This window comes from Gallus gallus, chromosome 2 (assembly GCF_016699485.2).
Source record: "Gallus gallus isolate bGalGal1 chromosome 2, bGalGal1.mat.broiler.GRCg7b, whole genome shotgun sequence".
NCBI classification, from domain to species: domain Eukaryota; kingdom Metazoa; phylum Chordata; class Aves; order Galliformes; family Phasianidae; genus Gallus; species Gallus gallus.
This window is the reverse complement of record NC_052533.1, coordinates 6,680,452-6,693,979: the sequence shown is the minus strand read 5'-3', so window position 1 is coordinate 6,693,979 and position 13,528 is coordinate 6,680,452. Positions and strand designations below refer to the sequence as shown.

Below are 13,528 nucleotides of genomic sequence, written 5' to 3'. Positions count from 1 at the left end.
TGTCTCACCGCCATCGTAGTAAAGAATTTCTTCCTATTATCTAATCTAAACCTACCCTCTTCTAGTTTAAAACTATTTTCCCTCATCCTGTTCCTACCTGCCCTTATAAGAAGTCCCTCCCCAGCTTTCCTGTAGGCCCCTTCAGGTCCTACAAGCTGCTATAAGGTGGTCTTCTGTAATGAAGAAATACCCTTTTGCAAAGCACTGAAGAAGGACCACAGAAAACCGGTACAGTGTCTGTAAAACATTGTGCGGGGGAAAATAACCTTCTGTATTTTGTAGAAACAAAAGTTGGCTCTCAAATATCCTTTGCTACCTGAGAAAGCGATACTGTCGTTCTTCAGATTGGCAGGACTTTGGTGAGTTGGAGAAACACATTTTAAGAACTACTGACAAAGGAATAAGGGGAAAACAACACCACTGTTGTGGGTGTCATTTCTTTTCTTCCTCCATTTCTTTATAAATCTGTGACATGACAGTATATTAAATGCCGTACGCAGTTCTGCTTCCCCTTCTTTAATAGGACAAACTATAATTGGGAAAATACAGGGAAGGCCGGTGAGTATTATAAAGGAAAAATAGCTTCTGTGCAGGGAACAGTTAAGGTAAAAGACTTCAACCTGAAATTATATGACTGAGGAGGAATTTAATAGGATCCTTCAGGATGATGAGTGACAGGGAGAAAATGAACAGGGAGTGATGATTCATTTTGTTTTATAGCACAAAAATAAGGGGACATCAGGTCATGGTCAGAGCATAAAGGTAGGTGTGCTGGCGCTCAGCATGTACTTACTTTATAGAATTCATTGCTACTGAATGCTGTAGGCATGAGAAATAAAAGCATGTTTCAAAAAGACCTGAAAAACAAATCACGGCAAAGTAATCAGATGAATGCTATGGAGCACCACCTCCAGTCTGTGATGTCTGATCACTTGTAGCTGGTTATCCAGAGTACGTTGTTTATAATGACATGAGTTGGTTGGATGGCTGTACACCAAAAGCCATATTTTTATTGCATAACGAGTACAAAATTTGCATGATGTTATTTTCTGTACCAAATACATCTGTTTGAATGAAGTGTTATATACACATTGAAATGTCCAAAGGGCAATAAAAGGCTCTTTCCTTGTCTCTATTTGTAATGAGGTTCAAAGTAAGTAAATCATTGTGCTGGCCTCCAGCAGGTGAAAGAAGGGTACAGAGAGGTCTGTAAATGCAACATGTGCATCGCTTGCTAAACAAAGACCAACCAACCACTTCTGATGTGGCCGTGCATCTTACTTTTGGGAGTGGAATTTTGCAGTGTTGACTTCAGATGAAGACTTTGTCTATGCCAAAAGAGTCTGTGCATTTGGTCATTGCTGTCATGCTTGAACTTCAGTCTGCTTTTTTCCCCTCTCCCCCACAGTTGTGTGTTCCACAGGAAAACTGTGTGGCTACAAACCTACTGAAGGCCATGTAAAGGCAGTAGCTATTAGCAACCATTTCTGTGTGTCTTTTAAATAACCCTGGTTTGGCTCTGTGGTGTCCTGGTGGTGTGTGTGGGGCTGGTTAGCCACAGCGTGTCAATTTGTTTCCCCATTGTTGGCTGTTAGAACCCATACATAAAAGGCTGGGCTATATGGAAGATTGCTGCACTTCAGTGGGTGCTGTTGGTGACAGTTTGTAAGGCGCTGGGCCTTACAAAGGTGACGTTGAGGCAACGGTTCTGTTCTCTGTCCCGAGCTCTGGTGAATGGATAACTGCTTTGTTGGTGAGCTGGGAAAGGGAAATAATTTCTTCTAAAAGAGTGGAGCGTTTTGGTCTTGCTTGTATTTTTGTAGAGCCCTGGAAGGCTGTATGAAACACTCGGTCACGTTAGGCTTTGTCTGCAGCACCAGTGCCCCTTTCTGTGCAAAACAACAACTGTGGCCGCGAGTTAAAATCTGACGATTCCCTTTTGCAGAAGACACATCAGTAAGCAGCAGCTGAGACCCCCGCCATGCCCCTGCTGCACTTGCTGGTACTGGCACTTTCCAGCCTGTAAAGCTTTCTGTTCTTATTGAGAGTGCTGGAAGCTCCTGGCGTTTGCTGTGCTGTCTGCCAAATTGGAAGCAGGTCTGACAGGGGAGCCCCAGCCGGTAAATGGGCTGAACAGCCGACTCGGTGCATCTGAACAGCAGTAGGGTTTTTATGTTACGTTTATTGCCACTGCTTTTATTTTTATTTTTATTTATTTTCTCCCACCAGGAGTACTGCATACTGAAGAGTGTTTTGTAAGATTCTAAAGGAGATTTTTCTGATGACAGAACTTATGGGTTTTTTTTGTTTGTTTCGGTTTTTGCCTTGGAAAATAGTTCCTAACTGAAAGACACCCAGCCTCTCCCTTCAAAAAACAACAGCAGCACTAACAAAACTTTGGGATATCTTTGCCCTATCTCCTTATCTTTCCGTGGGTTTACCCAAGTGACTTGAAGAATAGCATCTTGTGATTACTAGGAACCAGAAAAGGGGTAGTTTAGACTCTGGTCAGTGTTGCTTCATCACTATTGCTTCACCACGTCCCCAGAGAAAACTGTGACCATGTAATGACATTCCAGCCATTACCAGACTCCTCTTTCCCACCAGCATTCATGAGACAGTCTTGAAGGGAAGCAGTGCCACAGGTGGGCTCACAAGAACCAGGACTCCCACATGTGAGCCTGTGTTCGGCCTCAGGAACCCTCCCTGTGTCTGTTGTATCTCTGTGTATAAGCAGTGCAAGTAAGGAAACCAGCCCGTATTAGAATAACGGGTGACCCACGTAATCTACTGAGAATGGTATACGCTGTTAGTTGTTGTCTTTGACTACTCACTGTATTGTTCTTTAGAAAGAAGATTATAATTATAATAATAATAATAGTTATTTATTAAAATTAATAATTGTTGAGGAAATGAACTTACAAACAGCTGGGAATTGCATAAGGAGTTTTTTTTTCAGTTCTCAGCCCCCCTCAACTCATTGCACATGGGCAAGACCTTAAGTGTGACAGAAGCAGTCATGAAAATGGGATGCAGAATAAAGCCTTCTATATGAGTCTGCAAATGAACTTCATATTTATTAATTATTCATGGTTCCTTCACTCCCAGAAACTTCAAAGGGGGATGCCCTAGCTAAATCTGATGAGTGTTCATTAAATACACTGAAAAGCAGATAATGGCTCAGGCCAGATGCTGGAGGAACATCTCTGAAGCAGCGATAAAGCTATCAGCAGCACCTTTCCCATGCCAGTACTGGACCCCATGTACTAAGAGTTTGACTCCTGATGCTCGTTGCATCTGCTCTTCCTTAATCTTCTGTTGGAAAACTTTCACAAAGCTGAAGTATGGCACACATAACTAACACAAGCATTCTCATTCGGTTCAGTGAGCACCGCATTTTCACTCTTCCAGCGGTGCGTATTGAGGCACAGTTTGGTTATTACAGAGACAGCACTTGAGATGCTCTTCATCTCTTTTAGTATAATTTAGGACCCTTCTTTGCTGGAGCAGCAAACAGCAGGAGGAAGGCACCATACGGGTGTGAGCACATGTAGTGAGTAGGGAAGCAATCTGTCTTGAGTTCTTGAGAGTGACTTAACGCTCCTGAACTTGGCCTTTCTGGTGTAATGGGTGTCCATTTGTGTGTAATGGGATGGAAGATGGTGAACAGAAAATGATTTTTGTTTACTTGAATGTTTGTGCCGGTGCAAAACACAGCAGAGTTCCTTTCTCAAAGCTGAACTCAGTGAAATAGGTGGACGAGGTGCTGGTGCTGACATCACAGCCAGGCCACAACTTTTGCTGGTCTTCCTCCAGTACTTCATGCATGGATGTGCTAAGCTGTATGGAGGGTTTTGGTTGTAGCGATGCAGAACCTTGCGGGTCCTCATGAACTCTATGGGAACGGTGGTGCACATTTCAGGACACACAGCGATGCTCATCTAGCTAATATAAAGGAGTTTTTGCTCTTAGGTTGTGCATAGAAATTTTGGGGCTGCTTGTACAGAATTGTTCTTCAGCTCCAACATGCTTTGGAAGCCAGCAGCAAATTTTTCCAAAGGGCTCTGCAGGGCACGGCCTGCTTCAGCAGCCCCAGTCCCGGAATGGTTGTGGGGATGGTTCGGTCAGATGGAGGGATTTTTGTTTGTTTTGTTGTTTTTTAATGGGGCTGTTTACTCTTACAAGGAATGTATTCCCAGCAGGGTATTTATTTAGTGTCAAATGTCTGTCAAGCTCCTTTTTGCTTTTTTTTTCCCCTCAGGACAGGCTGGTGGGCTGCTTTTCAAGTGAACCATATGGCCTTGTGACAGGCAGTCCTTTTGAGTGTTTCACGTGTCCAGAAGCATCTCAGATGTATGTTACTGGGTAGCTTCACTGAAATGAAGCAATTCCAGTTTACACCAGCTCAGATATCTGGCACACACAGTCCTGTACAGGAATTTCTTATTCTTTTTCCTCAGTATTATGGTTCTCTGAAGTATTTTTTGGATGCCTTCTTTTGAGGGCTTTAAACGTTATGCAGTGCCTCCCTAAATGAGTTCAGTCCAGGTTAAGGAATAATTTTCCTTCAGTCTCTCTGTATGAAAGATTTCCCCTTCTTGATCTGCTCTGGTGGGTGTATGATTTCAGTGTTGCAGACTGAGATATGCACTCCTAAAGTTGCAATTTTATGTTCTAAAGACTTTCCTCTTTGTATTGTTCTTATTTAAAAGATGAGAGCTTGTAGCAGCTTTTTTTTCTTTTTCTATTTTTTTTTTTTGCATTCCCACCTATGTCACAGATTCTTCTATCACAGCCTGATATTAATAGGACATGGGGGAATGGTTTTAAACTAACAGAGGAGATGCTCAGGTTCAATGTTAGGAGAAGATGGTTTATTCGGAGGGAGGTGAGGCGCTGGCACTGCTGCCCAGAGCTGTGGGTGCCCCATCCAGGAGGTGCTTGGGGTCAGGCTGGATGGGGTCCTGGGCAGCCTGAGCTGGGAGGGGAGGTGGGGGGGTCACCGCCACAGCGGGGGTTGGACCTGGATGGGTCCCTCCTAACCAAAACATTCTCTGATTCCATGATTCTCTCCACCCATTTCTTCACTGACAGAAGGCAGCAGTACCTTAAGCTGCATGTGCCAAAGAGCATCAGCCAGACCGCTATGATATTTGCTACTTAGTTTTCAAAATAAAGGTATGGAGGAGGGTGGAAATATCACGTTTTACTGCTCTGCAGCCCTAAACAGCTCTCTTGCGCCCCTGCTTGCTGGAGCACCCAGAGTGATGCCCCGCAGTGCTCTGCTGACAAACATCTGACTCAGGTGGTACGAAGGACACAACCTAACAGGATCGGAGTTCAAGCTGCGCACTCATAGGCCCTTTGTTTCATGTTTCTGCTCAGAAACAAACTTTCTAGACCAACAGAAGCTTTGTTAGCTGTAGGTGTATATTTTTCTATCTAACAACTGTGCCAGCTTAGAATCAGTGTGACCAGGAATGAACTAGTGCAAGGACTTGATTGAAGTTAAAGCTAATCTGGGAGAAAAATGTTGTGTTATAGCCCAGGTTAGTGTTGTCACCTCAATATTTGTTCTGAGCTGAAAGGGCAGAAAAGGAGGTGAGGGGAGAAAGAGAGTGCAGCTTCTTACAGCTGGAAATGCGTGTAAACCTGCTGTCTCTCAGGAGAGGGTTGTCAGTGAGCAGCCCTCCCCTGCTTCATGGCTTATGGAACATCTCCAGCTGACCATCATACACTGTGTTATGTAAATAACTTCACGGACATTCACTTTCTTGTTTTAGTTATGTGCATAAAGATGGTGTTTTCTCCCTCATCTCTTTTATCACGTTTGATATGAGTTAATTTGTCTATAAATAGGTATTTGCATTGCCTGCTTACAGGCCTGGTTTTAGTAGTTGAAATAAATAATTGTTATCTGTATTTTTCAAACAGAAGTCAAAGAGCAATCTGCAGAAGAGGATGCCCAGGTGGAAGTGGACAGCACCAAGCAGCTAACACCAGTCCTTCAGCGCTCAGTATCTGAGGAGTCTGCAAGCTCCACTGCCTCCGTTGGTGTCGAAGCTAAAACCAGGTGAGAGGGCGAAGAGATGGGTGCTGGAACAGGGCTAGGAGCTGAGGGATGGGGCACAGAGTGCTTGGAGTACAGGCTCAGGGCACACTCTTGGTGCTCTGAAGCGTCAGTAATAACAGCCTGTGTTGGCAGCTGTTGTATCTGAGACCGATGGCTTAATTAGCGTACAGGGAGATTGAGGTGAAAAGCACGCTTCTTAAATATTGTCCTCAGATTACACGGGTAAAGTCTCGAATTACAGCATATTAGCTGTTTGAATTCAAGCAGATATAAGTGAGATTGAGATGCAGTGTGATTACTGAAGCATTCCTCCTGAGGAATGGTATATAAGCAAATCCGTATAAAAGTGTTTCTGAACTTTCAGGTTGTATTTCTGTGTTTTCAGGAACAACAAAACAGTTGTTTATATATACGTATCTTGTCAGTTCTACTGTATTTTTCCTTATTTAAGAATTTGTAGTACTAGAAAATCAACATTTCTGATCACTTTTTTTTCCCCAAGTTTTAGTCAGTGCAGGAGATCTAGGTGAGATATTAGGAGGAAGTGCTTCACCCAGAGGGTGGTGACGCGCTGTAGCAGGTTGCCCAAGGAGGCTGTGGATGCCCCATCCCTGGAGGCATTCAAGGCCAGGCTGGATGTGGCTCTGGGCAGCCTGGTCTGCTGGTTGGTGACCCTGCACAGAGCAGGGGGGTTGAAACTGGATGATCATTGTGGTCCTTTTCAACCCAGGCCATTCTGTGATTCTATGGATATAAATTGCCCCCAAATCAGTGACAGTATTAGTTACAATTAATGATATTGTTGGGGGAAAACTATGCCATGCTGCCTGTGATCACTGTTGAAGCAGTATCAGAGTATGAGAGCTGCTGTGAGCAGTCCTCTACTGCTGCAGTTTGTTACCAGTCTGTTAGCAGACAGTTAAAGGTGTAATTCTGTTTTGACAGACTTGGAGACAATACTGTAGTCATTTTATTTCCTCTTTGTCAGACACACAGCATGGTTCCCATGCACAAAAAATTAATTTGTTTTCTGCATGCATCATTTTCATACTTCACGTGCCTGCAAACTTCTTAAGCTCCAGCAGGTACTTCTCTCCTTACAGAGAGTTCTGCTTAAATAGACCTGATATGTGTACCTGAAAGAAATACACAAAAACTGCTTTTAATGGCATTTTCCTAAGCTAATACTAAACTGTGGTCAGTAAGTAGAGCAACTTGAACTGAACAGCTGTTTCTATTCTTCGTTTCATCCTGTTTTGGATCCTTTGCAGAAATTGTTCTGAATGCTGCTTCATCCGCTTTCTGTTCTTGTCAAGGTTGCTTTCTGGCTGTTATCATGAATAGTTGATTACAGCACTTTCCTTACCCATAAACCTTTTCTTAAAAGCTGGCCAACAGTCAGCCCCCCAAAAAAGCCCTGCATAGTTCTGAACCAGCCCTTATTTGTTCTCAACCTTTTTGTTCTGCCAGCTGGCAATGCTGAGGTTGATTAGTCAGTATTGAAAGGATATTGTAGACCTATTGCTTTGGCTGATCAAAGCATTAAAAAGCTAAATACTATTAATTTATAATTAACAATGGTCATACCCCATCTCTGATGTTTTTGAAGGCAATGTATTAAAGATGTGCAACAGTAATTGGGAGTCTGAAGTTTTGCTGCTCCCAGTTGGTCCAGGACTTGGATGCTGAATTGTTGTCGTGTTAGTTGCAGAAATTGTTGATATCCTCATAACCACGGAAAAAATACAACGCCAGGTTTTATTGGCACTCTGTCTTGAAACCTACCAGAAGGATGCCTCTGCTGAGCTGCGACTCCTTGATCAGTTGTTTGTATTGCTGTCTGTGATGTGTTGACACAGGCGCTGTGCCTCGCAGGTTGGAAGGACTGGATGCTTAGTGGCTTGTTTCTGTTTTCTTAGGACAAAGTGCAACATGTGAAGTAACACACAGGGATGACTTCTGGTTCTCTTGCATAATGGTGGGAGGAAATACATTGAGATTCAGTATAAAGTAGGACTCTATAAAGATTTGAAATCTGTAACTTGGGAATGCAGTCTAGAGGTTGGTTTCCAAATGAGACATTCTCACCAACTTCATCTCTTTTTGCATAAGCTTTTGTATTCCATTTATAGTATGATTAACTTAATCCAGTGGAAATGTGTATAAATTAAGATATAAGTTTAGGTATGTGAGAGTTACGGGAGTATTTTTTAACAGACAGTGAAGAAATCAGCCGAAACACAGAAAAGAACCAGCAGTAGGCAATACATCACTTTTTCATAGAATCATAGGATGGCTTGGGTTGGAAGGGACTCAGAGCTCATCCAGATCCAACCCCCTGCCATGGGCAGAGCTGCCCCTCACCAAATCAGGGCTCAGGGCCCCATCCAGTCCAGCTCTGAGCACCTCCAGGGATGGGGCACACACAGCTCTCTGGGCAGCAGTGCCAGTGCCTCACTGCCCTCTGAGTAAACATTCTTCTTCAATAAACAGAGTTGATTATGAGTAAATTCTGCATTTCTGTCTTTGATAGTAAAGATAAAGAAAGGTGTTAGAGAAGCGTAGGACGTGGGACATAAAACAAAGCCTTATAAATAAATAACTTGTTGTAGAAAAATAGTGAACTTGAGACAGTAGGATGCATCAGAACCAGGCCAGATATTCAGAAGCTGAGAAATTCCCCACAGCTTGCATAGTGTGGTATCTTTCTTCTGATCCTCCCTGAGGCTAAATAAGAATATCCAAGAGACAGGAGATGGAGAAGGCCTCCAGTTTTGGAGCCTCTCTGCCCTGTGTAGTGTGGGGTGTGTGTGCGTGGGACTCCAAGAGAGCTGTTCTCTGCAGCTGGGGCTGGGGGTGGGGGTTTAACAATGGGTTGGGGAGCGCTGCTCAGAAGGCAGCATGCTGAAGCTGTTGAAATAAATAGCATGTGAGCCATAGGGGTAGGGCAGGCGACAAGGGGTGAGGTGTGGGTGTGTGTGCTGAGAAGCAATGAGTGAATTATTGACCACAAGTGGGGAGGAGCAGCAACGTCAAGTGAAGATAAACTATCGAGCCTGGCAGCGGTGGAAGTAGTGCTGCCAGCACTTATGTATCAGGAGTGCCATGGGGCTTGGAGCCTTTTCCTTGGGTTGTTCCCTTTTTCTTTTCATAAGCCCTGTGAGAAGCCTGTGTCAGCCCAGGACTTAGGGCTGAGTGCCCGGCCTGTGCTGCCTACAGGAGCAGAGGGAGCATGGCCAGGAGCCGGCTGGGACTTGCAGCAGAGCCCACTTCTACCTTCCTCCTCTATTTCCCACATTGTCACCTCCAAGCATTGAAAGCTAACAAGAATGACCTGGAAGCACAGTTTCAGAAGAGAACAAAACACCTTTTCGTTCATTTTCTTTTCCATCAACTTTCTGAGGATGTAAATTGCGCTCATTGCATGTTTTCAGTCCTTTTGTTGGAACTATGAGGAAAGAACAGTCATCACCAAGCAGAAGCTGAGGTTTTTATGGAGCATTCCTGATTTTGGTAATCTCCCTTTCTGCTTTCCTGCTTCACTTTGCAGTTGGTCAAACCACAGCATTTTCATTTTGTTGCTGCTGCAAAGATCAGATTTGGAGGCTGGAGATGGAGAGATGGGGTGCTTTCTTCCTTCAGAAAGAAGAAATTGATGAACATCTGTTGATCGTGTGAGCACAGATACTGTCTGGTGAAAAAGCAGCAGTGAACTTTGTTATCTTCATTCCTAATCTTTTTCTTTCTTTTTTAATCTCCAAGGAAAGGGCATTACAAAACTTGCAGCACTCAGTGGAAAAAGAAATTGTGGAGTGGCATAGAGATTAGATAATCCAGATAGAACAGCACTGCAGTGATGGCAGGAGAAGCTACATCTCTTTAGGCAGGAGGGAGATAGATAAAACATTTAATATCAAATATGTTTAAAACGTGTTTATGTTGCAAAGTCAAGCACTTACTGTGGGAGATACCGGAAATAAGATTAATTTTGAAACACTGATCACTTTCCTTCGTGCACGTGTTCTTACATGGTTTGTAGTTTAACTTGAATGCTTCTCTGTAAGAATTCTGTGTGCAGAGAGTGGACCCAGTGAATGAAACAGGGCAGCTGAAATCAATGTGCTTGAAATCACTGCATGGTTTTGCCTTTAGACTGATAGTTGTTAAAGTAGTTCTGTCTCAGATTCACAAGGCTGAAAGGGGCCTTTGGAAGTCATCTAGTCATCAAGGCAGGTAACTACAGCTGTCATTCTGGACAGTAAATTGCTCTTAAATATTCTTCCAATAATAAAAATTCCAGCTCTTCCCCAAACAGTATCTTCTTTTTGTTTCCACCGTTGAAAAGATTTTTCTAAGATCTAACTCAGATTTTCTTCTTTCTGGGTTTATCCCATTACTTCTTGTACCATCTGCCAGGGATAATGAAAGATGGATTACTTTGTTCATCTCTGCAAAAGGCTGTTAGTTTATTTACCCAGCATGTTATAACCAAAATCCCAAATTTCTTTCCTATTTTCATTTTCTTTGTAGGTCACATTTTCTTGAGCTCTGATTCTTCTCCTTGTTTTGATTTCTTTCCAAATGGTCCACATCCCTCCTGAAGCACAAAGTGGGTATTGCACAGAGAGAGGCCAAGAAAGGTTTCACACATAGCTTTAATCCTGCCTTATACTTGAGTTGCACAATTGACATTGTGGCCTTAATGTTTTCAATGCTGTTGTGTGGAACTTTTGCCCGGTTGGCATGCATAACCATGCCTTTAAGTTGCACAGTTCTCCACTGTCCGTCTATATAGAGATGATTCAACCACTGAAACAGTATTTAGAAATGCCTCCTGTGCTATGTGAGCAGATTCCCCAGATTTCTGGAGCCCTGCTTTCTGTCACAGCTTACCTCTCACAGACAAAGGCTACTCGGCAGTTTTTCTGTCTCAGCCAGGCTGCTGAGCTGCCTCTCTCCACCTGGTTCTGCCCTGTTGCTTATGTACAGCTGTCCTGCTGCTTGTGGGCAGCCAGCCTACCTCTGGCAGGCCAGATCTGTTCAGCGTTTGGACAGATTTTCTTCCCTCTGAGAGATGGAAGGTAGACAGGAGCATCCCGTGAGCTGGATTCCATGGCTGGCAGTCTGTCAGACCATGCTGAACTACCGACAGCAGTACTTGATAGGCAACCTCATGCAGACCAAGCACAGAAGCGGATGGGATGCCTGCTTTGTCTGAGGATTACATGGGTACATTTTGGCCACAAATGGTGGTAGGAGGCTGGCATCCAGTTCAGTTCCAGTGTTCAGTGAATGCAGTGTCTGCTCTCCTTTCTTCCAAATGTCAACTTGTCAGATTTTTCTCCCCTCCAGCATGATTTGTCAGACTCCTTTTCATATTGATGATTTATCGTCATATTCCCATTCTTCTTACATTTCTAACCCTACTTTCTGCTCATCAGTTTGTGTACAGTTTGCTTCAGTGCATTCTTTCTTGGCTTCTCAACAGATCTGCATTTCCCTTACCACTGCTTCTGTCTGTGACATGACATTTCTTCTCACATGCTCCTCCATTTTCATATTTGTTTTTCTTGTTCTCTTTCTGCTTTCTTTGGCTTCTGTATGATTTGTGCTATTACAAAGGGAAGTGGTTTTAAGTTGAAGGAGGAAAGACTGAGGTTGGATATCAGGAGGAATTTCTTTACCAAGAGAGTGGTGAGGTGCTGGCACAGGCTGCCCAGAGAGGTTGTGGATGCCCCATCCCTGGGGGTTGGATGTCCCTGGAGGCCGGGTTGGATGGGGCCCTGGGCAGCCTGGTGTAGCATTAAACATGGAGGTTGGCAGCCCTGCATACAGCATGGGGGTTCGGAGTTTCATGATCCTTGAGGTCTCTTCCAACCCAAGCCATTCTATGATTGTCCTGCTTCCCCATCACCTTCCCTGTCCCTCACACAGTAAGTGTTTGGTCTCACTTTGCCCCTTCATTCATCATGCCTCCATTCACATCTAGTTCAAGTCTTAAGCCATAGTTTCCCCTTTCCTCCTGCTCCACTGCTGTGCATTCCAGCTGAGAGTTTCTCCTCTTCATATCTGTGCTGCTCTTCGTGGAGGCATACAGAGGGCTGACTGCAAGTACAGGCAATTTAAATGACAAAATCTGGATTCAGAGCAGCCATAAGCTTTTGTGGCAGAGATGGTCCCTGTGAGCATTTCTAACCTTTGCCAGAAGCTTTATGCATACACGGGGAAACAGTGCATCTGGAGTCTGAGAGATGCTGTGAGACTGGGGCGTGTGTAGTGCTGAGAGTTTCTGAGCTTGTAGCTTTGACGTGCCAAAGCTTTGTGTGCGCACGTGTGGTCTACTTGGTGAGATCAGAAACATCCAGAAAAAGAAGTGTGGGTTAACTTTGGTAGGGTTACAGTAAGCATATCTGTACCTCCAAAAAGGAATATGGTAAGCTGGAGGAGAGTCACAGCATCAAAACGGTTGGTCAGAAGTAAAGAGTAACTTCCATATGCAAAGCAGGTGAATGAGCTGGGACCATTCAGTCTGTAAAAGAGACTGGAGGAGGAGAACAGGCTTACAGAATGGTAGGTGGTCTCAGGAGGGTGGCTGTATATTGACTGCTTCATACAAGAAACTGAGGATTTGTCAAATGAAACTCTCAGGGCCAGATGCAGAATGAAGAGAGGTGATTCTTTGCACAGCAGACAGATGTCTGGAGTGGCATGGAAATGCTCCCCAAAGAATGCTGTGGATTGCAAAAAATAAGAAATTATGTGAATGGAAGAGCAAACTTGGCGAGTTCATGGAAGTGAAACTGAGAATTGCTGAACACTTAGGAGTAGTACCTGATTCAGGAAGGTTCTGAACTGAAAATACTTGGGGGCATGGAAAGTATCAGATGATTGCCCTGTTCTTTAATACCACCCATGCATCTGCTTATCGTATTTCCAACGCTAGCCATACTGGGTGATGGACCTTTAACCTGACCCAGCGCCCTTCTGACTGAAGAGCCCCACTGCTGTATTTCATGTCTGCTGTAAGCAGGTGCTCAAAGATGTGAGGTTTGAATTATGCAGAACAGCATACTTTGCTGTTCCATAATGTGAGCAATTCTGATAGGACTTTCTTGAAACAAAAACAAAAAACAGCCAACTTGGTATGTATTAAATTTCAGCATTTTTCAAGCAATAAGACGTTATTTAGCATTCACACGAAGCTGCCTATGACAAACCTCCTAAAAGGTGCTGCCACCTCTGCAAGGGCAGTGCATTTCTGGCATGATATATATCGATTTGCCAAAAGAGAGAATCTGTGTTGAACAGATAATACTTCCTGGGTGCGAAGGCACAGTGAAGATACAGACCACACTGCTGCTTCTTTTGGAGGGGGGTGTTTTCCACTCACAAAATACCTCTCAAAACAGTGTGAAGTACCACCTTTGAGGTCTGCTGACAGTTGTATTCTATGTG

At 43.9% G+C, this 13,528-nt stretch overlaps 1 protein-coding gene across 23 annotated transcripts in view; it reads left to right on the top strand.

The window, feature by feature from the left end:
* KMT2C (lysine methyltransferase 2C) overlaps positions 1–13,528 on the top strand; it is a 186,815-nt gene that overhangs the window by 54,330 nt on the left and 118,957 nt on the right. For all 23 annotated transcript variants that reach the window (XM_046930816.1, XM_046930760.1, XM_046930794.1 and 20 more), the window contains one exon: positions 5,935–6,073. In XM_046930816.1, coding sequence (XP_046786772.1) covers positions 5,935–6,073 — 139 coding nt within the window. The remainder of the gene's footprint in view (positions 1–5,934; positions 6,074–13,528) is intronic.